Source organism: Mytilus edulis, chromosome 4, assembly GCF_963676685.1.
Source record: "Mytilus edulis chromosome 4, xbMytEdul2.2, whole genome shotgun sequence".
Classification (NCBI taxonomy): Eukaryota; Metazoa; Mollusca; class Bivalvia; order Mytilida; family Mytilidae; genus Mytilus; species Mytilus edulis.
In genome coordinates, this window is record NC_092347.1 from 97915728 (window position 1) to 97942002 (window position 26275).

At 31.6% G+C, this 26275-nt stretch overlaps 1 protein-coding gene across 4 annotated transcripts in view; it reads left to right on the forward strand.

The window, feature by feature from the left end:
* Positions 1-26275, forward strand: part of LOC139521198 (microtubule-associated protein futsch-like) — a 36336-nt gene that overhangs the window by 308 nt on the left and 9753 nt on the right. For 2 of the 4 annotated variants that reach the window (XR_011664029.1, XM_071314560.1), the window contains exons 2-3: positions 22297-22389; positions 23495-23509. Coding sequence is in view for 2 of the 4 variants with exons in the window: in XM_071314560.1 (XP_071170661.1) it covers positions 22297-22389; positions 23495-23509 (108 nt within the window). In the remaining 2 variants the exon portion in view is untranslated. The remainder of the gene's footprint in view (positions 1-22296; positions 22390-23494; positions 23510-26275) is intronic. The other 2 variants (XR_011664030.1, XM_071314561.1) reach the window with 1 other exon arrangement.

Here is a 26275-nt window from a genome sequence, read left to right on the forward strand (position 1 = left end):
TTATTTCCAGACATTTAATAGCTTAAACAATTATTATGAAATCTTTAAAAAGTAGCGCTTATCTTTTATTTTATTATTTTATCATTTCTGTCATTGTAGCCGGGCGATGAAGTCATTTTTGATCAATCAGTTTATCGGACATTTTCCGTGAGTCACCAGATGGTGCTTTGGGAATACATTATGTTAATTCATTGCGTCTGTCTGAATATATAAATCATGTTGCATGCTATAGTAATTGCAAAAAGATAACTGATTAAACTTTGTGTTTACATAGTAATCGAAAAGATCAACTAGGTCAATGACATTGTACACAATGACAACTTATTTTATGAATGAAGCTCACACCAGGTAATCCATCAAAATTCATATCTTGTGTGACTTCCTATAGAGTACATTAAATAAACTACTTAAAACTATATACACACAGACCTTGCTGAGATACTTTTTAATATTAATAAATCTGCTTTACAGCTTATTGACTGCCTAAAATTTTAATGCACTTGAAAAGTTATAAAAAAGATGTAACACCACTTTTTTCAAGATGTTGGACCATATTTGTTTAGACAACTTCATTTTCTAGATGATAAGGTCAAATTTGACTTTTAGTTTTTCTTACTGAACAACATCAAAGATAAAAAATTAAGAATAATTGTAACACTCTCTTTAAATAATACTTTGTTCATGTTGTTTTCTTAATGTCCAGTAGCAAGTATTTTATTATATTTGGGAAATAAAACTTTAACACATTAAAGACAACTTTTAGGGGCTGCCAAAATTTATTTGAGTTGATTTTAGTCTTGGGGATAGTTTTGGTAATTCTATTTGCCAAAATATCAGATAGAACTCTTCAGCCTCATCTTGGAATAAGGCAATCATGGAGATTGGCTAGGATAAAAAAAAATCTAGACCCATGCCTAGTTTAAATAGGAACCTGATTGTATTTCTAGGGACTACTATTGGTAATCCCCTAAAATCTAGAAACCCAGGTAGCTAGTTCAAAGGTATATTATCTGCAAGTGCAATCACTCCTATATTTTTCTTGTGATACTCAGCTTATTGTATGTGTATAATACAGTAAAACATACAGTTGATACATTGTTATTGTGTGTCAGACTTAAATGTTTAAAAAAACCAGATTGCATTCAACATGTTAAATCACAAAATTTTTGTAAAGTAATACACATTATGTAAACATGCGGAATGAGTCACTCAGAAAGGGAAATCATTCAAGTTACTTGGTTGGTGTGTACTTTATGACATAACATTTTAAAGCATTGATTTGACAGATGTGCAAAGTGCATGTTTCCATGAATTTATGGTTCATGTTTACTCATGCTGAAATATTGTTCAAATTAAAAAAATATATGAGACAGTAAGGTAAGAACTTAATAATTAGATTGGGTTTAAAAAAAAACAGTAAATTTATATACACATTTTCAAATCTTGTTTTAAAAGTTTGATTATATATAAAAGTTTAATTATAAATTGATAAACAATTCAAAATAGAAGTTTTTTTTATCAGTTTATTCATATCATATATGTGAAATTTAATAAATGCTGGTATATATAGTAAATAAAAGAGTACAAAGTAATTAAAAGAGTACATAGTAAATAAAAGAGTACATAGTTATTAAAAGAGTACATAGTTAATAAAAGAGTACATAGTTAATACAAGTACATCAGGGGCAGATTCAGCAGGAAAAAAAGGGGGGGGGGGGGGGGGTCCCAACCCTTGTTAAAGGAGGGTTCCAACTATATGTCCACATTCAAATGCATTGATTGTCAAAATAAACCCCCAAAACCCCCAACCCCACTTCTAGAGCTGCCACTGTACATAGTAAATAAAATACTGATGTGGTATGATGTGTCAATGAGACACATATCCAATAGAGTTTATATGACATGTCAGATGTCAATGTAGGATGACACAAGTCTCCAAAAGGGAATGCACTAAATAAAAAACATGTTATAGTTTAACTTATTTGTTTACATTCATGTTCATCAGGAATCATCATGTGTTATTTAGTGAAACTTCCTGTTTAAATTCTTTTAAAATAACCCAAAGGATAGGCATATGAATTTAGACTGGGTTTATAGTTCTAGATAGTTTGATTTCTGTGTGCACCTAAATTTAACCAACCAACAAAGTAAGGTTTCTCACCCAAAAATAAAGACAGTTGGGCAGGAAAAACAGACATATATATACTTTTGATTGAAGATATATAATGTTCTACATAATAACTTAGGCATCATACAATGTAATCAAGTGGATGACTTCAACAAAATAAAACATACATGTAGTATAGTAGGGTACAATGATTTCATTACATGTAGTTTAATAAAAAAAAAATCTGATATTTTTATCAAATTTGTTATTGCATGTTCATAGGGGAACACAGTCATATTGTTTAGAAGGGCATTAGTAATAAGGTCCATGTAGGACCATTTTCTATCGGGGAAACCCTGGAAGATAAAGTTACTTAAAATCAGCTGATTTTATACACATCAATTTTTCTTATAACAATGAAGCTATTTTTCACATGATTTTTGCATGGGTCTAATCAGAATTTCATATAATAGGTCATGTTTGAGTATGGAACTGGATAAAAGCGGTGAAGGTTCATTTTACAAAAAAAACAACTTGTGTGTCTAGTTTATCAGATGACCTTAGAAAACCTTAGTTGATCAAGATTAACCTTGTACATAAGCCTGTTTAAATACCTGCTCACCTTAGATCTTGAAACAACCAGGTATTTTAAAAGTATGGTTCATTCATTCATACATCTAGTCAAGACCTATATGATAAAGGGTCTCTAGAGTTCATATAATTTATTACAGACTAGGAATGTAAATAATGCATTACATTACTAAATTATATTTTGTTTGGTCAGTTTTGACATGGTCCCTCATGGGACTGTTTGTAAATATTGTAAATGTAAAGGTATTAAAGAAATTTATGGAATTCTCAGTTAGGATGATCACATGTTTTTTTCAATAGTTGTTTACATTAAATGAGGCTCAGTGACTACACTTTGACATAACATTGAAAAATGTTAGCTTGAGGGGTCTGTAAATTATTTAATGTGTGAGGTAATAGAATTCCTTGAAGAAAGTTTATACGGATGTGTAATGATTATGTGTAATGAACACCATATGTTTTTTCACACTATCACTTTCCTCTGGCTGTTTATCTTGTAACTGTCATTTCTACCATAGATGTAAGACCCACATCTATGATTCTACATACAAATGTATGTACAAACATCATTCTACCATAGATGTAAGACCCACATCTATGATTCTACATACAAATCTGTGTACAAACATCATTCTACCTTAGATGTAAGACCCACATCTAGGATTCTACATACAAATGTATGTACAAACATCATCGTCATGTTGCAAATAGAGAAACATTTTTTATGTGTATCAATTCTGCAAATGTATTTTACAAACTTAAAGTTATTTTTCCCACTATAGTATGTAATCAGTACTAGTTTTTTTGTACGTTTATTTTAATTCTGAAATCTATCTATCAGTTGAATCAGGTTCCTTTAAACTTCACATAAGTATGACATTGAAGGTTGGTGAACCATGATATCTTAAACAGTCTTGTAAAACCAAAATCTTTAAAAAAAAAAGTTACAACAAAAACCCTCTTTATAATTTTATTTAGTTACCCTTTCTATATTATTTAGTGGCAACCTTGTTACACTTAATGTAACTAATGCATTGGTTTAATAGGCAGATAATATTGATTATTTCATAATGTGTGGTAATTTAGAAATTACATGGTCACTGTAGACACCTATTGCCTAAAGACCCTTTCTATTGTGTCTGTAATTTCAATCTGTTCAACCCCTTGTGGATTTGTAATTGAGATATAATTAGTAAATGACCATATGTTAAGTTAATATTGATAATTCATAAGATACACCTCATTTCATATAAATGATTGAGGCATCTGGATGTTATGATAAGTCTGTCATAGAGAGAAAAGTTCATATGGTCAGCTTATTAAGAATTCAATTTCATTATCAATGGCATATTGGTTTTAAGAATATCTTGTGTGATCAGCAGCATATGGACCAACCATGCTCTTTGTCTATTGATCTAGTCTAGATAAATATTGCCAGATATAAGATAAAAAAAAAATGTAATTTGATGTCCTCTGTTTTAACCAACCCATTGAACAAGTCATTGATATACTTACAATACATATATTTTGCTCTTGGCTTTGTTTGTTGTTATAATTGAAATTTGTACATAACTAGTGTTAACTGCAGGTCATCATGTACTACAGACGTTTTGTTTTTTCTAAATTGAAATTTTTTTTGGGTATAAAGCTACTTTGTTTTTCTTGTAACATACATTTGTCTTTTATGTCAAAAATGCTGATAACTGGTAATTTTTTTTTAACTTAATTCTGTTCAATTACTGTACACAAAAAGCTGTACATCTGTTATCACCAAAAACTGTTATGAACTTAGAAGATTTTTATAAAAAAAATAAAGTTGTGGTTATTATGCTCACATAAATATATATCATACTTTTCAAATTAAGGGATTTTTGGAAGCCAAAATCAGTAATTGGTTTGGGGATGTAAGGTGGGTGGGTGGCTGCCAAACAGTGTTCGTTTTATTTTCATGAAAACACTAAATTTTTTCAAATGTAGATATTTTGTTTCCATACGATAATTTCCTGAACATGCCTTATCCATTTTTTTAGGAGATAAGGGATTTTGTGTTATTTATTAATAATTTTGACAAAATGTATAAGTCATACATTTTTACATGTACATGTAGCTTTATATTCTATCAAGCTTGTAATTAAAACATCTGATTTTTGTGAGCTGTTCAATACAGTAGGGATAGAAAAATCCAATTTATATTCAGAATAAAGTAGTAAATTTCAGGGGGTAATTGTTAATAATCATTATTTATAATAATTGTTGGATTCATTTATCTAATTGAATAAAAGCACTTAGCATAACCCAATTTACATACATGTCTGTAGGTCACATAAAATTGGTGAATATTAGAAAATCTGTTGTAGTTGTTCCAATACAACATTAGATATTGATTTCGTGTGCAAGACAGTGGTTATAATGTCTCTGGAATAGCTTCATCAGGTACAATTTGAGGAACTAAATTTTGGAAAGGAATTCTCTGACCAGAAGTGATTAAGATTTTTTGTCTAGTAATTAATTATTTCAAATGACTCCTCCTCTGGTTACTTGGTAAAATATCAGCATTTTCCTTCAAATTTTTAGAAGGAAGAAAATATATTGGATGGATAAAAATGCGACAACAATCTGAAGAAATATGTCAAAAGACATCAAGTTGCTACTAATTCCTTATATTTTATGATGAAAATTCAATTAAAATCGCCTAGTTTTACTGTCTAAAATGTGTCTGGTTGCCAGTGGTTGGACATAATTCACTCCTTTTTTATTTATTTCTTCTAAGGTTGATGCCTTGATTTCCAGAGGCAGATTTAGAAGGTTTTTCAGGGGGCCAAGCCCCCCCCCCCTTTTCTGGGAAAAAATAGGGAATCACTGAAGCAGGACTGGAGCGGGCCCCTTCTCAGGCAGTCAGTAGGCCCCCACTTATGAAAATTTCTGGATCCACCACGGATTTCATATGAACATTAAACATTTACAGCATATACATGTACCACATATAGATTCTGGCAGTAAATTCAGGCAACAGTAATTCAATTCTCATCAGATACAAATCAAGTTAACAAACAGAAACTTTTCTCTTAACAAATAAAAGTAAAACTGTTCCATTTTTCTAAGAAGCCCAATTTCCCCCCCCCCCCCATGATTCATTCTAATCGTCACCTGCCTCTGTTGTGTATGTTAGCATGATTAACCATCATGAACAAAGCATAATACCTGCAGTGGTAAAAACTTTATTGTTTATTGTCTTACAATCCCACTGAAGTTAGACTATAATTTCCATAAAGTGTTATTGTCAGCCATTGATATATCAAGTTATTCCTAATATTTCATTAGCTGGATCTCATGCGCATTCACCTGATATCCTCTCTTTTTAAAATTAATGTCAGAATTTCATTAAATCTGTAAGTTTTCTCTTTAATGACAAATGAGTATCATTTAATTGGTCTTTTGCATTCAGGAGAAAATCGTTTGATGAAACAGAATCCAGATTATATACATTGTTAAGATGTCTTATCGTACACCCACTCATATTGTGAGTACCTTGTCTTGTTTCTGTAATTAATCCATCATGTGGACTAGAAATTGAAAATTTTAATTTCATATTTTAACTTTCATTATCAAATGTTGATTTCTTTTGTTCTGAACTTTGATTTGACTGGTGCTTGGCAGCCACTTCCTGTTTATAGAAATTCTTAATTATTAAACCACTGAATATTCAGTTCTGCTAGTGCACATAAACATTGTCATCCTTTATTTCTTAGATATATGTTTTGATAAATCTTAAAGCTGTGGTTTTTCAAAAAGAGATTTAGAAGAGACATACATATAGCAAGGCACTGCATTAAACATGCTTCTTGTGTCCTGCACTGGGCTGAGTGGACTGTGAGCTAGAATTGTCTCAATATTGGTTCTGACAATATTGTAGGTACATTGTATATATATAAATAAGACATTAGACAACATCTGTGCCTATAGCTGATTGATACACCTGTGAAGCCTCTGTCCTGCAATACGTAGTCTGAGACTCTGAGTGGAGTCAGAGCTAGAAGTTCTCTCATTGTTGTTTCAGACAGTATTGAATGTATAAATAAGATATTAGACAACACCTGTGCCTATAGCTGATTGATACACCTGTGAAGCCTCTGTCCTGCAATACGTAGTCTGAGACTCTGAGTGGAGTCAGAGCTAGAAGTTCTCTCATTGTTGTTTCAGACAGTATTGAATGTATAAATAAGATATTAGACAACACCTGTGCCTATAGCTGATTGATACACCTGTGAAGCCTCTGTCCTGCACTAGCCTGCACTCTTTCCTGCACTAGTCTGAGACTCTGAGTGGAGTCAGAGCTAGAATTTCTCTCATTGTTGTTTCAGACAGTATTGAATGTATAAATAAGATATTAGACAACACCTGTGCCTATAGCTGATTGATACACCTGTGTAGCCTCTGTCAATCTTTCCCTCATTATTGGCAACCTTCCTGTTGGAATGATCAATCTATTGTAGCATACTCAATGTATGTTTTAAGGCTTAAAGACATTTCCTATTAGATTTATAGACAAAACATGATCTTGTTTCAGGACTTTCAATTTTTCCTGGAAATTTATGACTAAATTTTAATGGTATTTTAAGTGCTAGCAGAATTTTCTTTTTGTTTCAGTTTTAAGAACACAATTGTCTTAATACTGTTGTTATTCTTATGTCATTTTCACAGAGCTGGAGATCTGCAGTGCTGATTTCAAGGGATTATGTGTTTTAGAGTGAAATGCTGTATTTTACAATGTACATGTATATTTTATAATGTACAAAAAACAATAGAAACTCAAATTGAATGCCATTAAATTGATCATAAACAGGAAATATGCAGTGTGGCAGTTTGGAAACCAAGGTTATCTTCCTGTTCCCAGTCTATACACTACTCTGCTTGATATTCTGTCTTTGACCTGGAAATATGTAGAGCATGTGGAAGTTTGAAATCTCTGTTTTTATTCATGTTTACTTGTTTCTATTATGCCCCCTGCCAAAGCAAAGGGACATTAAGGTTACCCTGGTCAGTTTTAGAGTTATGCCCCTTTTTAAGAAAAATAGCTGAATTTTTTAATTCTGTTATCTAACCAATTGTATCTAACTGAAGTTAGCCTCAACCAAATGTTATGAAACTTATACACAATGCCCATTACCACAAAATATAGATCAATTGAATGTTGGTTTGTTTTCACTTTATACTTAACTGTAAAGTTCTAGAGTTGTGCCTCTGTACAAATGGAAAATTTGTTGTGTACCTTTATAACTTTCTTTGATATTTCAAATTGTCATTGATACATGTATGTGACAATCAACCCTTCTTATGAGGTTTTTGTCCGAGCATAAGCACATGAAAATGTTTGTTGGTTAAACTAGATCACCCCCCCCCCCCCCTTTTAATGTCTGTCAGTCAAAATTTGAACCTAATTTTGGATGTATAAATAGATATATGTTTTGTCTACTTGGTTCTTCTTGCTTATGAAAATCTTTTAAATAGTCTGGGGCTTGTCTGAGTTAATTAAAACTTTCTTGTTGAAAGTCACTTTAGACAACACTTCTGTAGATAATTACATGGTGAAAGAGAAAGTTTAAAACATTTTATCTGATGGTAGCTATTGATTGATGGTTGTACAATGTCAGTTTCCATCAAAGTCACTCAAGTTAGAAAAAAAGCATAAATTTGATCTAAGGTTAGATAGTAAATGTTCATGTAAGAAACAGTTACTTTTTAAAACAGGAATGAGATATGGGTATACATCCACACCAAAATAAAATGAAAACCAGAAATTTTATAATAATTTTATAATAATTTGTAAAAATATACCATTCAGCATCCCTAAATTCCCCTAAAGATCTGTAAAGATGGGGAAACTACTAAATAGATGAAAAGAAAGAACCTGAATGAATGCCCTTAAACAGATGATGGTAAACTTAATAGAAGAGATTTTTGTTTTGTTTTTGCCTCAAGTGCATCATATTCAGAAGATGAAGTGTGTACCAAAGTTGTTCCATACTATCTGGGTCAGCATCACACAACTATAAACCTGAATGATTCAATGCCTTGTTGCATATTGTCTCAATTACAAACTCAATACAACCATCTATCTGTTTTCATTGAGTAATATTAAGAGTCTGAAGCTTTTGATCTTTATTAAAAGTGATAGTAAAAATTTGTAAGAAGGAAACATAAAACAACATGGCATATGGTATATGAAATATTGGCAAAAATTAGGTACACGTAAGTGCACCAGAATAAAAATAAATTATGTAATTAAAAAGTGAAAATCGTAAGTATGCTGTTGTTTTGGTTTTATTGGAATAGATCCATGACATGTGCATTTAGTTTAATGTTGTAGAAAATTTTGGCTTTACTTCAGCTTTGTTAAGTTGGTACAGGAAGAGGGATTGCTAACAAGACTACGGTTTGGCTTCTGATTTTAATTGTCTGGAGTTAACATGGAGCTTAGTCACCATCAGATGAATATTACAGAGGTTCTGGCTTGTGTCACTGGCAAAACCTCAATATTCTAAAACTGACACATGTAACAGTCTTCAGTGTTTTAACTAAGATTTAGTTTCGAAATATGATTTTGTCAAACTATCATACCAAGGCTCCTGACATTACCTGGGGTTCCATAGATTTGTTGGGGTTTGTGTTGATCAGTCTTCAGTTGTTTTATGTACTGTAATTTCCAATGTATTAGTCAATGTGTTTTTTTCTTCTGAAAGTTGACAGGGTCATCTTATACTCCGGTTCGTATTATAAAAGACTTTTTTTTCAGAAATACCGGTAGGTAATGATAGTGTATGAATTGTAGCGCTTTGTTTGTCTTTTTGTCATTTTTTGTCTTTTTTTTCTGACATGGTAACTTTTGATGTTGTTGATTTTTCTTCTACTTTTGAAATTTTTATTGTTTTTTAGTTATTTTCTGCCTCTTTATTGTGATATGGTTCAGGAATTACAAATGGCCATGTTTTGTATACATCTTGTAAAGGAGTACTTCAGTTTCATTTTGTCTGGTAAACAACCATCTTCCACTGAACCAGACTATATGTTTTACTACAACTGATGCATGTGGGTTTACATTGGTTTGTCTGTAGTCTTATATCATTAATTCTAGTCATTTATTCCTGCAATAATGAGCCATTTACCAAGTAAACCACATTTTACTGGACATTGGGTAGTGTCAGACATTCTACATAATGACAGGTATAAACTTGTCTAAAGAGATTGAGTGCCATAGTTTTTAGTTTAAACATATTTATTTATAGTGGATTGGGAAACAAGTTTTGCAACTTATATTAATCTCTTTCCTCTTTGCGGGTGCGATTGCTGCCTTGTAGCAGCATTAGCCTAACTCTTTTTTCGAAATCTACAAGGGTGTCTTTAACGTGCAAGAGATATGGCTCTCTCTTAACACGGGTCAGCCATTTATCGTCCCCTTCCGACGGACTATCATCGTGAGTGCCATATATATCTTAGAATACATCCCAAGGGTTTTGGATCCTCTGAATAACAATATATTAACTGCTGCATATAAGAAGATGATGTTTTGCACTGCTGGCTTGCAAATTGCTTTTATCTTTCAAAATTACTCTCTGTATTAAATTTCCAGGAACAAACTGTTGAACAGGAGGAAAACATGTAAGAGAATGTTTAACTAATTGTCAATACATGTACCTACATTGAAGATTGATGGAACATGAGAGATTATAACATTAATCTTCACTGTCACAAAGTTGAAGGAAGTGGCTTACATTTGTACCTTAGTAAGAATATAAAAGTGATTTACAAGAGACAAAATCTTAGCAGTGTTTGAATTTCATATAATTGCATTCTTAACAAATATAATAGATAGTTTAATAGATAACTATTTGTTTATCAAGGTAGCTTTCAGTTTTACACAAACATGTTAAAACTTTAAAAGATTTGGCAAGAAATCTTGTTCAAAAAGTGAGTGTAATTGTTTGGCAAATTTTCTGACAAGTTTTGCACCGATCCTTAAATACATGTATGTTGAATCATCCGTAGATTGCAGGACAGAGGTATATGTAAATACCTGTTGTGATATGTTCAAGGATAAAAAAATAAGGAAATTCCATTTTGAGTCACCCGATAAATTAAGATTATTTGTAAATCAAATCACTTGATGACACTATGTAAGAGGACAGAAAGTTGCTGATTACACAACATAAAGTTATTTGGTAGACCTCACATATACTTTGACCTGTCACTATTATATAAGACGGTCTGACACTCAATATGACACTCATAACACAGGCACTCGTCTCACAAGTTTTTTTCCCAATATACCTTTATATAAGGTGTTATATAAAGGTATATAGGAAATTTTTTTTTCTGAGACGAGTGCCTGTGACTCATAAATGCCATCCAACTAAATATTTAAGACTTGTCAGTCTGGCTTTATGTCCTTCTGTATACATGTTTTCAGCCTTAATTCAAAGGTCATCTCTCTTATGAGATCAGTTTCTGAGCTGTCAAGAGCTTGACCATTATATATAGATTTAACTGTAAACAGTAACACTGACTATCATGATGGTGGAAGTCGGATGAAAGTTATAATTCAAAGTTTTCTTGTATATGAAAAAGAATGCAAGAAGATACAATGGAAAAAAATCACAGCCGTTATTTGTCTTTGTGTCTATTGATGTGGTTCCCAAAAAGTCAATAATCGAATCAAGCTAACAATATCTGAGGGATAATAATATCATTAGAGAATATTTATTGACTTGTAGAAAAATGTCACATATAAGGGTAAATCAGAAGTCAATAATTCTTTATCAGGGCATCCAGGTTTTGACTTGTAGAAATAACATTAATAGGATCTAATCTAAATGTCAGTTTTATGGCAAATCTTTTAATGAAAAAAAATGAGAATTACATGTATTTGCTGTTAATAAAACTTATCCATGTGCTAGCCTCACCACTTGATTTAAGCCTGTTAAACATCTATGATAGATGCTAACAGATTTTGGGCCCTTTTGGTCTTTTGACCATGGTTTAATTCGACTGATTTGTTGTAAAGTATTTAACTTTTCCATGGTAACAATTTAAGTAGCATCTCTTCCTGTCATTGATCTGTGCTACTTGAGTTAATGTAGCTGTCCATAGCAAAGAGATTATAAAGACTGAATTATTTGGGTTATGTTATAAGAAACCATACATTTGGAAAGTCAAACACCTATATGTTCCTTTTTATACGACCGCAAATTTTGAAAAAATTTTCGTCGTATATTGCTATCACGTTGGCGTCGGCGGCGTCGTCGTCGTCGTCCGGCGTCCGAATACTTTTAGTTTTCGCACTCTAACTTTAGTAAAAGTGAATGGAAATCTATGAAATTTTAACACAAGGTTTATGACCACAAAAGGAAGGTTGGTATTGATTTTGGGAGTTTTGGTCCCAACATTTTAGGAATTAGGGGCCAAAAAGGGCCCAAATAAGCATTATTCTTGGTTTTCGCACAATAACATTAGTTTAAGTAAATAGAAATCAATGAAATTTAAACACAATGTTAATGACTACAAAAGGAAGGTTGGTATTGATTTTGGGAGTTGAGGTCCCAACAGTTTAGGAATTAGGGGCCAAAAAGGGACCCAAATAAGCATTTTTCTTGGTTTTCGCACCATAACGTTAGTATAAGTAAATAGAAATCTATGAAATTTAAACACAAGGTTTATGACCATAAAAGAAAGGTTGGGTTTGATTTTGGGAGTTTTGGTCCCAACATAATAAGGGGCCCAAAGGGTCCAAAATTAAACTTTTGTTTGATTTCATCAAAATTGAATAATTGGGGTTCTTTGATATGCTGAATCTAACTGTCATGACTGTGTATGTAGATTCTTAACTTTTGGTCCCGTTTTCAAATTGGTCTACATTAAGGTCCAAAGGGTCCTAAATTAAACTTAGTTTGATTTTGACAAAAAATGAATCAGTTAGGTTCTTTGATATGCTGAATCTAAAAATGTACTTAGATTCTTGATTATTGGCCCAGTTTTCAAGTTGGTCCAAATCGGGGTCCAAAATTAAACTTTGTTTGATTTCATCAAAAATTGAATAAATGGGGTTCTTTGATATTCCAAATCTAACTGTGTATGTAGATTCTTCATTTTTGGTCCTGTTTTCAAATTGGTCTACACTAAAGTCCAAAGGGTCCAAAATTAAACTTAGTCTGATTTTAACAAAAATTGAAATCTTGAAGTTCTTTGATATGCTGAATCCAAAAATGTACTTAGATTTTTTATTATGGGCCCAGTTTTCAAGTTGGTCCAAATCAGGATCTAAAATTATTATATTAAGTATTGTGTAATAGCAAGTCTTTTCAATTGCACAGTATTGCGCAATGGCAAGAAATATCTAATTGCACAATATTGTGAAATATCAAATTTTTTTTTAATTAGAGTTATCTTTCTTTGTCCAGAATAGTAAGCAAGAAATATGTAATTGCAAAATATTGTGCAATAGCAAGATTTTTTTTAATTGGAGTTATCTTTCTTTGTCCAGAATCAACTTAAATCTTTGTTATATACAATATACAATGTATATTCACTTTTTACTACCAACTGATAAATTAAAATAATCTTTACCATTCAGTGATAACAAGCAGTTTTTTTACATCTTAATATTTTATGATGTATTTAAATGAGTAGTTATTGTTGCAAACTCCATTAGAAATTTTAATTGAGATTAGTTTTGGAATAAGGGAAAGGGGGATGTGATTAAAAAAATTGGGTTCAATTTTTCTCATTTGAAATTTCATAAATAAAAAAGAAAATTTCTTCAAACATTTTTTTGAGAGGATTAATATTCAACAGCATAGTGAATTGCTCTAAGAGAAACAAAAATTTTAAGTTCATTAGAACACATTCATTCTGTGTCAGAAACCTATGCTGTGTCAACTATTTAATCACAATCCAAATTTAAAGCTGAATCCAGCTTGAATGTTGTGTCCATACTTGCCCTAACCGTTCAGGGTTCAACCTCTGCGGTCGTATAAAGCTACGCCCTGCGGAGCATCTGGTTGAGAGTTGTAATGTGACCTATAGTTGTTTTAAAACTTCTACATCATTTTGTGGAGAGGTGTTTTATTGGTAATCATACCACATCTTCTTATTTTTACTTACAAGATATTAAGTAAAGACATCGTTACAACACAGACTTTTAGTTTGAAGAAGAACTACAAAGTTTTAAACTATTATAAGACCTAAAGTTGAATATTTCCATAGCTATGTGATATGGCACATTTTGCTTATGGACAATTGAAAAGTTGATGCACAAATACCCCATAACAATTTAACAGTACTGTCCGACAGATTCATATAAACAGTGTATTTATTAAATATATATACAAATGTGTTTAGTATAAGCAAAATTATATATTTGAATAAACAGAAAGTTTCAGCAAGTGGTAGGTGGTAGAGAGTATCAAAAGTTCAAATCTTCACACATTGCTGATATTTGTAAGAGGTTAATTCTATGGAGATAATGAAGGTTAATTTCTGATAGTGAATATTGTTCTTTCAATCTTGTCTGATTCAGAAGAGGAAAAAAAACATTGTTTCTATAATAGATTATCGACCAGTGCTTTCTGGACCAATTTCTTTAGGGAAATATAATACTTTATATAATTACTGTATTATTGAGCATAAGAGAGGGACTCTAAGAAATAGTAGTTATATATGCATTTAGACAATGTTCATTACAAGTCATTTGGGATGGCTGGTATAAGTTTCAATTCATTTAAATTTTAGTTGATGTATTGTACTGTTTCATTTCATCACACATCAGTATGATAGGGTTTTCATTTTGTATGCATGCAAACATTCCTTGATTGAACCTAAAATCCAAGAAATATAAAATATTTACCATAGTGTAAAAAAAAACCTAGTTTAGGGGAAGCTTTAGCCATACATGCATCTTTTAAAGTACCAACATTTTTTGGTCTGTATAATTACAATTTACATGCATGTATATCTAGCAGTGTTACTGATGATATAACTTGATTGAATCTAAAATCCACAGTTGATATTAAATATTTACCAGTGTAAAAAAGCTAGTATAATCATACATCTTTTATAGAAAAACCTGCTTGTTTTGACAATGTGTTACTGTATGTTGAGGAAGTGATAGCTCTGTGAAGCACATATGCATACATGTGGTTTTACTTGAGAGTGATTGACACTTCACCTTATTAAAGTTCAGGGGAACTCTTAGGTTGTTGTTTTCATTGTCTGGGCATACAATGAGACATAACTAATATTATAAGATGTGGTAACAATGTAAATATAGATCTGACATGTTAAATGAAGATTCATCTTGTGAATAAGAAATGGTTGATGCATCCAACATTTCATGATCAGAAATTATGTATGTGTTTGTGGTGTGACATTTCTATCAAGTTGTAATTGGAATTAAAAATGACTTTTTTTAGGGGAAAATCAAAATTCTCTATATACTTGTATAAATGGAATAATTAATCGAAGAATTCAAATAGAGATGGCCCAACCACAAATTAATTCATGTATGCACATAGTGCATGACTTAATTATCAGTGCTGTTCGGTCACAAGTTGAATATTATTTGATATTTGAATTCTTTGAATTATACATATAGAAAGGTAGCAAAACCTAAATTATATATATAAGAAGATGGCAGTCTTTTTAAAACTCCTTGAAATTTATGAATCATAGACACAATTTTCTATATATGGCTATTGTAATACATTTATAAAGCAATATATAGAACATTATTCATAAAAAAAACTATGTGCTACAACTATACTAAGAAAGAAGTATTGATTATGGGAACATGTTGGATGTAGATATTACAGAAACCTGTTACTTATTTACACATTCCTTAAATATTTAAAAAGTAAACTCTGTATAACGAGACTACTGAGTCTCAAGGCAATATATTTAGTTGGGTTTTTTTTTGGGCAATCATAGTTTTATCCACACAGAATTATTGTATTAGGCCAACTAAAATTAATTAGTAGATTTTCATCCAAATTTTTGAAAAAAATGGGGCGGGTGGGAGGATTTTATTTTTTAAATTTTATTTCATAAGAAACCCTCTAGTGACGAGTTCTTTATACCGCAGGGGTATAAACAAGTGTAAAATAAGCTAATATATCATGTATATTGTATATACATGTATAAGGAATCGTTCATAAATTTTCAAACTCTTTAAAAATAAATATCTCTGATAGGCAACCACAATTGACTGTTTTACATGTAATTGCCACTTTAGAAACCTATCTATAGTAAACATCAAAAACATGGAGAAAATTAATGCTCTCTTCAGTTGGACTATTCCTACACCAAATTTATTTTGCTTTCTAAGCGATGGTTTGAAGTTCCCATAAAATTAAGTAAACTTGTACAAATATATGCAATACAAGTATTATGAGTACAGAATTAAATGAAAACTCCAACAATGTTGAAAGTAATCGGGTTGGTGCTTAAGCAAGATGCAAATACAATTATGATGTAAAACATGAACTGAACCAAAAAGAAGTTGTTGTTTAATGACTATATTGAGGGTATTGGGACAGAGGGTGTTTGCTGTTTGTCAACAAAAAACAACAGCCATGGGTATTAAAATTTAAGGAATTGCTATAATATTAATGTTTGTCGATCCTTGTTTTAGCTCAATATACGGTCATCAATCTAACAAGTTCGTGCTGGTGTCAATTCCTTATAATTTCTATAATCCTGACATGTTTTTTGTACCAATGTCTTCAACGATTCTTGTGCTTTCGATATCATTGAATTCATAGTCCAAATTTCCTGACACAAAGTCATTGTATAAATGATCATAAATAAAAAAATAAAAAAACGGTTTTCTAATGTGACATTTCGCGATTTGCGTTCTTGGACACAGCGTTCAACTCGTATAAACCCGAATATTTCATGCCCTTCTCGTAAACTATCTCTATTCTCGGTACATGATGTTGACATCATAGAGCTGCAGAATATGTCGACTTAATCATTTTCGTTAGATTACTTTTCAAGTTTCAAGTTTCAAGTTTTTATTTCTCAAGACCCTTAACCAGGGTATGTGAACAAATACAATTGAATACAATTTAACACAATATAACAAAATAGGTTGATTAAATGAACAAGTTAACATATATACATGATATACATTTCCAAATATATGGAAGACGAACATATTATATAAACAGTAACTTCAATCATTTTACTAAAGAAAGTATGATTTTACAAAATTTTGCAGCTTTGAATATTACCTTATAATTGTCTGAGTTAAACAAAGCATGAAATTTATCAACATTTGGATTTGTAGTGAATTCTTTTGGCAATAACATTTTCCTCTCGTTTTTGAAATAAGAACATTGGAATAAATAATGAAATTCATCACCTAATGAGTTACAGTCACAAATATCACAAATTCTATCATCTCTTGCTATTCCCCAAAACCTGCCCTTTTCAACTGGCAGTTTATTATTAACACATCTAAAATTACATAAAGATTTCCTTAAATCTGTAGGAAGTTCTATTAAATATTTTTCAAAACAATGCTTTCTTTTAAAAATTCTATAATTGAGACATTTAGGTGATTCATACACAGTAGCACACCATTTCTGCTTAAATTGGTCACATAACCTTTGCTTTACAATCTTAGCTAGGTTGACAGATTTAGACACATTTTGAGTTAACCAATATTCAGAACAACCACTTTCATTTAGAGTATTTTCAACACAACGTATCCATTCTGAATGGTACATATTTCTGTTATGCATGGTGTATAACAATTTATACAAAATAGATGAAATCTTATCTTGCTTACTACACATGAATCTTTTCCATAGACCAATCATCCTACTTTTAATAAATACATCAATAGGATATCTACCTAGTTCTCCATATATAATACAATTTGGAGTTGACTTCTTAACATTTAAAATAATCTTATAAAATTGTAAGAATAAAGATTCAACAGTATTATTGTTACTATAACCCCACACTTCACACCCATATAACAATATAGGTGCTACCATTGTGTCAAACATTTGTAATTGCAAATCAATAGGCAATCCTAGACTTCTACATTTTCTTAACATACTGTACATGGCTTTTCTACCTTGTTCTAACAATTTATTCTGGTTATTTTTAAAGGAACCGTTATACATAAATATAATACCTAAATAAGCAAAATCATCAACAATATTCAAAACTTCCCCATTCAGTGTAAATACAGGTTTATCAGGGGATTTACGTTTCCTAAATACAACAACTTTTGTTTTTGTAGCATTAATTTCAAGTTTCCAAGTCTTACAATATAAATACATGGAATTAAGTGCAGCTTGTAACTCAGCCTTAGATTCAGCAAGTATAACAGTGTCATCAGCATATAATAATAGATACAATCTTAAATAGACAGAAATTTCATCAGTATCAAGAGCAGTATGAACAGCATTACAAACATCTGACAACCCATCATATGCATTAGATACAAACTGGACTAAATCATTAAGAAACAGCGAAAAAAGTACAGGCGACAGGTTTTCTCCCTGTCTAACACCAACATTACTTTGAAAATAATCTGACATTTGACTACCCTGTCGTACACAAGATTTAGCATTTTCATACATAGCATGTACAATATTAAACATTTTACCATCAATACAGTTTTGCAGTAACTTATTCCATAAAGCTGTTCTATTAATGGAGTCAAAAGCCTTGCGATAATCAATAAAGGCACAATATAGTGGTTTATTCTTGTGTAAGTACAAATCAATTAAACATTTAAGATTGAATATATGATCATAAGTTCCATAATTCTTTCTAAAACCTGCCTGTTCTTCACAGAGAACATTCATATTTTCAAGATAAACATTAAGTCTGTTATTTAGTACAGCTGTAAAAAGTTTACCATAACAACTAAGTATTGTAATCCCCCTGTAATTGTCAGGGTTAGTGACATCACCTTTGTTTTTATAAATTGGACATATAACACCAATCGACCATAAGTCTGGCACAATACCAGCTTCAAAAATAATATTAAACAGCTTCACAAATATAGGAAGCATTTTATGGCTTGAATACTTTAAAAATTCATTCAAAATTAAATCTGTACCACATGATTTGTTATTTTTCAAATTCTTAATTGCATTTTCAACCTCTTTTTCGGTGATAACAGCATTTACATTAATATTCAGATTAGTAACAGTATTTCTATCAACATCTACAAAATCACAATCATTGTCCTCTTGTGTATTACTTAACTTCTTAAAATGCTCAAAAAAACATTCATTCGACACTTTTTCAAGTACCTTATTTTTACCATTACAATTTCCTGACCTATTTAACAATGTCCAGTAAGACTTTGGATCATTCAGACTAAGATTTCGGAGTTTCTTGACAAAGTTTCGTCTATACTCATTATATTGACAATTCAATACCTTTTTATAATTTTTACTACATCTGACTAAGTTATTCATGCTATCAACAGTTTTGACACGCCAATTATAACATTTGGCTTTGTGATAATCACTCCTTTTTCTTTTACTTTCGAAGAAATACAAAACCGAAATATAAAACAGGAAGTTTTGAATGAAACGAACATATCGATGTTTACCGGTAACGGACATGAACAAAATCCGGAAATCGTAATTTTTCCAAAATAAAAAAAATCGGGGCGGGACGATTTCAGAGGGGCGGGCGGGGATGAAAATCTATCAATTAATTTTAATTGGCCTTATAGGTCATATGGGGTTCTAGTGGTAATTTATTTGTTAATTGTCAAGGTCAGAAAGCAACAGTAGTAATGTATCCTATAGTAACTTCTTAGTTAAATGTACAAGTATCACTGTTTCCCAAATTTTGTAATTGGTAGACTTTGTCAAATTAGTATAGATCAAGAATACTGTAAAAATCTCAAACCTTTAATTATAATAAACTTCTTTGTTCAAAAAAATTGTGCCCAATATATAATTCCAAAGCAAACTTTTAAATTGAAGGTATTCTATGTAAGGTTTCATTTCATATCCTAAGTGAATAGTTTTCACTTTTCATTTATATGTCTTGTCAAAAGCAATAATTGTAGGTTTCCTTGAGCAGAGAGACGGTTGGATTAAGGGTAGGGTTGGGATAATCTTTAGTAAACAAAGTGAAAGAAAAAGGAAAAGATTTAGCTTTGAAATATTTGAAATTAAGCAGATGGATTTGTAGTGCATGTAATTGGTTGTAAGTAACAAAATATAAAAACCAATAACTTCCCATTAGTAACAACAAAAACCACATTTGTTTAACTGTGGTGATGAATTTTGTCATTTTCCTCATCCAGAAAGGATGTGTATTCTAAAGTGGTCATAATTGGATTACTTAAGAGTCTTCCGTTTTATAATAGTAGTTTTCCCCACACATGTTTAATGAAGGCTTTTCCACTAATGACAATGTTTAGCACCATGTTATATATATATATGAATCTGTTTAGTAGGTCATACAAAGAAATTGTTTTTCTGCTTCATTTGGTATTTTTATACAACCGCAAGACATTTGGTTTTCGCACTATAACTTTAGTATAAGTAAATAGAAATCTATGAAATTTAAACACAAGGTTTATGACCATAAAAGGAAGGTTGGGATTGATTTTTGGAGTTTTGGTCCCAACAGTTTAGGAATCAGGGGCCAAAAAGGGCCCAAATAAGCATTTTTCTTGGTTTTTCGCACAATAACTTTAGTACATGTATAGGTAAACAGAAATCTATGAAATTTTAACATAAGGTTGATGACCACAAAAGGAAGGTTGGGATTGATTTTGGGAGTTTTGGTGCCAACAGTTTAGGAATTAGGGGCCAAAAAAAGGTCCCAAATAAGCATTTTTCTTGGTTTTTGGACATTAACTTTAGTATAAGTAAATAGAAATCTATGAAATTTTAATACAAGGTTTATGACCACAAAAGGAAGGTTGAAGATGATTTTGGGAGTTTTGGTCCCAACAGTTTAGGAATTAGGGGCCAAATGGGTCCAAAATTTAACTTTGTTTGATTTCATTAAAAAATGAATTATTGGGGTTCTTTGATATGCCAAATCTAACCGTGTATTTAGATTCTTAATTTTTGGTCCTGTTTTCAAATTGGTCTACATTAAGGTCCAAAGGGTCCAAAATTAAACTTAGTTTGATTTAAACAAAAATTGAATTCTTGGGCTTCTTTGATATGCTAAATCTAAACATGTACTTAGATTTTTAACCGGATTTTTGTGACAAAAATGTCGGTTATTGATTTGGGGATGTACGGCGGGCGGGCGGGCGGGTGGGCGGCAATCAAATGTTGTCCCTGCATTAACTCATGAACCATTCAACCAAAGCTTTTAAAATTTTAATATGTTATTACTAACAACTATACGAAGGTCAAGTTCAATAATGGTGATTTTGACTTTTACCGTTCAGGAGTTATGGTTCTTGAAAGATTGAAAAATGGAGTTTCCAGTCGTGTCCGTGCATTTACAGATGAACTGTTCTACCAAAGCTTACCAAATTTTAATATGTTGTTACTGATGACAAAATGGAGGTCAAGTTTAATAATGACGATTTTGACTTTTACCGCTCAGGAGTTATGGTTCTTGAAAGATTGAAAAATGGAGTTTCCAGTCGTGTCCGTGCATTTATGCATGAACTGTTCTACCAAAGCTTCTGAAATTTTAATAAGCTGTTACTGATGACAAAATAGAGGTCAAGTTCAATAATGACGATTTTGATTTTTACCGTTCAGGAGTTATGGTTCTTGAAAGATTGAAAAATGGTGTTTCCGGTCGTGTCCGTGCATTTTCTCATGAACCATTCAACCAAAGCTTTTCAAATTTTAATATGTTGATACTGATGACAAAATGGAGGTCAAATTTGATATTGACGATTTTCACTTTCACCATTCATCAGTAATGGTTCTTGTGATATTGCCAGGACACAAACAAATGTTAATAAATCCGGTTTGCTGTCGTTGTGACAGCCTCTTGTTAAGTTAAAGTTCTTAGACCACATTCATTCTGTGTCAGAAACCTATGTTGTGTCAACTATTTAATCACAATCCAAATTCAGAGCTGTATCAAGCTTAAATGTTGTGTCCATACTTGCCCTAACTGTTCAGGGTTCGACCTCTGCGGTCATATAAAGCTGTGCCCTACGGAGCATCTGGTTATATCTGCTGTCAGAAAGAACTAGCACACTCTGACAGTCTGTTAAGGGAAAAAAGATGATGATATAAGATTTGTTTGAGTCATCTCAACTCCTCCAATGAACCATCTTTATAACTGGCAATGTAAAGTATATCTTTTCCTATTCAATGAGGGTTTTGCTCATTAATGAAGGTGAACCTGTAGTTGCTAACAACTGCCTGCTGCTCTTTGGTTGAGTTGATGTCTCTTTGACATATTCCCCATTTCCATTCTCAATTTAATTGATAGGGATTTTCAGATAATAGGCTATGGAATATTTGTGAACATTATGACCTCAAATAAACTGCAAAGACAGTCTTAGTCTCTCATAAATACTATTTTAGTCATGCCAGTTTAGGCTTATTATTAACCTTTTCCTTTTTTACTTTCAGGTTTCCGTTGCTGGGACTGTGAAGATGTTGATATTAATGATGAGTTGGCCCACATTGCCAATGCAGCTGAGCTTGGTGTGGAAGGACCAAATGGTTGGTATATTTACTGATATTTTATATACGAAAGACAAATGATACACAAATGTTAAATTGAAGACCATATGAAATAAAGAAGTAAAAAGTAAAATAACAAAAATAACAAACTGAGGAAAATTCAAAATGGAAAGTTCCTAATCAAAAGACAAAATCAAAAGTTCAAACACATCAAACTAATGAGTAATCAAGATAGATTAATGGTTAAAATAAAATAAAGTTTATAAGTTAAAATTACCAAATTAAATCTGTATTCTCAAAACTAATTACTTAGTAAAAGAGATGATCAATTTTATTTCTTCCCTGTATTCTTAGCAAGTTATTTTTGGTTCAAACTCAACCACTAAACAAATTTTGTTGACAAAATTATATTATATTTTTCTATTTTAAGTTAAAGTATTGATAATTTGATACCAGTAATCTTATTTGGTTATTGAGAGATATCTAAGATAACAATTTAAGGGGAGATAACTTTGAAATTTCCTCACCCACATTATACCTAAAGTGACATATCGTGCACTTCTATTCCCAAACCAAATTACAGAATTTAAACCTTACTATTAATTTTCTGTCATAGTGATATTGTGCATGGCTTCAACAAAATTTTAAAAGAAATAGATAAAAAATTTGGGAAATTTACATTGTGTAGTAAGTCAGGGCGGCTGCTTAGAAGTAATTTAGAATGCAGTAAAATAAGGATATTTCACCTCTCCAACCCATAGTGAAGTTTTGAATGCTATATGTGTTACTAAGTAAATTATGTATAGGCCCTTAAATATGATTAAACTATGGGTCATATGTATTATTCAAAAACCTATCTAGTATATATAGGATTGCCTTCATATAAAAAGAGGTCCTATGGGTGCCATTATATTGATTAAGCGGACCTATTTTTTATGTGCTTCTGTCTATAAATTGATATTTGTAGATCCAATATTTTGACAAATTCAATTGCCTTTGTAATGCACACACTGGTTATCTCTCATAGTTATGCCTAGTTCACATTATTGGTCTATTGTTCTATATTTTAGGAAAAAATTTGATTAAATTACCTTAAAATTTATAAATTTATTAACACATGTTAAAATGTTTTAAAACCCATCAGACAGTGAAGGAATATGTAAGTAATTTTGGTGGACATCATATTGCAAGGTGTTGTTTGTTTTTCACCATTTCACATCACATCAAACAAATCATTTCATCTTGATTGACACATTCAGTCGACATCATGTACATGTATAAATGTTAGTTCTTGCTTGAACTGGTTCAAAGCTAAATCATTGCTAATTTCTTTTACCCTTATGAATACACACTTTCCTTTTCAGTAAGCTTTTTAAAAGACACTCATTGTGTATTTTGAGATGCCCCCTTTAGATATGGTATTGCATGCTGGGATGTAGATGTATTTTGCTGGTTATTTCTGGTTACTGCTTGTTATTGATTAAATGAGGGTATTACAGTGATTGATTTAATAAGCATGAATCATTGATTTGGTCATATGTCACCATGTATAGTAGTAGTTTATAGGATTGTATAAATATTGTTGGAGATTTATGACATTAGGACAGATAACCCAATAGTCTGTTGGAAGGGCAATACTATTCCACAATACCTTTAACGGAAACCACGGATTTGTATATTGATACTATACAAATCCTTGCAGAAACTTAAAGATTGAGAAGCAAAAAAACAATTAAAAACCTTGGGTAAACTTTTGATACTTTTCAAGGATTCAATATACCTCATGGCCTTGACAATTTATTCTAAAGTGATAAGTCATTTAAATTATTTGACTACAGGGTAAAAATAGAGTGAAAACATTTACAGTAATAAATCTGGAGAAATAGGCCAAACCTTAAGAGCTAATGTGTTACTATTTGTACAAATACCCAGCAAAACCCCAAATAGAGACAGATACCTTATTTTGGCTTCATTGTACCTGCCAAAACCCTGTGGAGAGAAGACATTTTATTTTGGCTTCATTGTACCTGCCAAAACCCTGTGGAGACAAGACATTTTATTTTGGCTTTATTGTACCTGCCAAAACCCTGTGGAGACAAGACATTTTATTTTGGCTTCATCTTTACTTGGCAAAACCCATTTGGAGACAGACATTTTATTTTGGCTTCATTTGAAATTGGCAAAACCCCTTTGGAGACAAACTTTTTATTTTGGCTTCATCTGAAATTGGCAAAACCCTTTGGAGACAATCATTTGTCCTTGGCAAAACCCCTTTAAAGACAAGACATTTTATTTTGGCTTCATTTGTACTCTGCAAAACCCCTTTGGAGAAAGACATTTTATTTTGGCTTCATGGCAAAACATTTTCAAGCTTCTAAATGTTGTTTGTGTCGTATTCATAAATCAAAGATGTCCAATAAAATTATTTATTCTGAATTCTTTCTCTGTATTTTTTTCTCTACAGAACATTTGTAAATTGAAGTTATTAAAAACATGTTAGAACATATGGGTTGTCTTGATAATGTCTGGAGAAAGTTTATTATCATCAGTGAGGTCATACCTTTCATCAGGAAGAAAATTATCTTTTTCACTCAGAATGAATTAGATTTCCCAATGAGTAATGTGTATCAACTAACATGTAAAACGCATGTTATCTTGGCATGCAGCCATTTAATGCATGTGCTTTCAATTGATCATTGTCAATCAAACTAAGGCATGACAAAAAAGAGGGAGGAATTTTGGGATAATCTTATGTTTGTCAATTGTCCATGTAAATGTTAATACTTAAGATGAGTGTAAATTTTATAATCGGTTGATATCATTAGGTGTAATAGTGTGTTTATCTTACTTCATTGACTCCTGCAGTTAGTGATGCAATAACACATTTGTTTATGTTTGGAAGGGGGTGACTGACTAAAAAGATTAGTTTAATATTATTTCAATATAAACTGGTATTATGAGTATTCACAGTGGTGGATCCTGAACTTTTCACAAGGGGTGGCCTGCTGACTGACCTAAAAAAAAAAGGGGGGGGGGGGGGGGTCCAGTAATGCTTCAGTGATTCCCTATATAGTCAACCAAATTTTTCCAAAGAAAGGGGAAGCCTGACCCCCCACCCCCTAGATCTGCCTATGATTCAGACAACACATGGATCACCCCAAATACAGAGAGGGAATGTGTTTCATGTACATTAATTATTATGTCCCTGTTGCAGCAGGGGTAGGTGGGGGGATTTAGCTTTACCTTTGTCCATCGAAGCACCCCTATATTAATTTCTGTTTTCGGATTTTGGTTGCCTCTACTAAATGTTATGAAACAATGCTTATAACAACCAAACACAGATCAAGTTTGAATTTGCCAGAGTGGTGTCAATTTTTGTTCTTGTGTCATGTCCCTTTGTAAATTGATAAAATAACTTGTCTTATTTACAAGTGTGGGACATCTGTGTCACATACACACATTTTTTATTTATTTAAAAAAAAAGTATTATATCCTGAGTCTAGGAATATAGTTTATATATAGTTTATATTTTCATAACTCATTCTCTCCAGTACTACTTATAAACAGTATGACTTTATCTCTGGTCTCCAGCTTGGAAGCAATAACTTTGTATGTGTAAGGACTTCCCAGATCTGTCAGACCGACTTCTTATTTTCCAATACTTGGAGTTGAGGCATGCTCTATTACATGACAACATGTATTAATCCTTGTTACTTCTTACAAATTTTATTATACCTTTTAAAACAAATCCTTTTTCATTTTGGCAAAGTAATGAATTTATTGCTATCAGCAGAATCAATTTACTTAATTTTGAACTTGTAAATCATACAAGGTGTAATTTTGTCAATTAGAAGCAGATAGCAAATAGCTCTATTTATTTTTCTTAGAGATTAGTTTCTGTGTGGTAATACTCTTTAAATCAGTA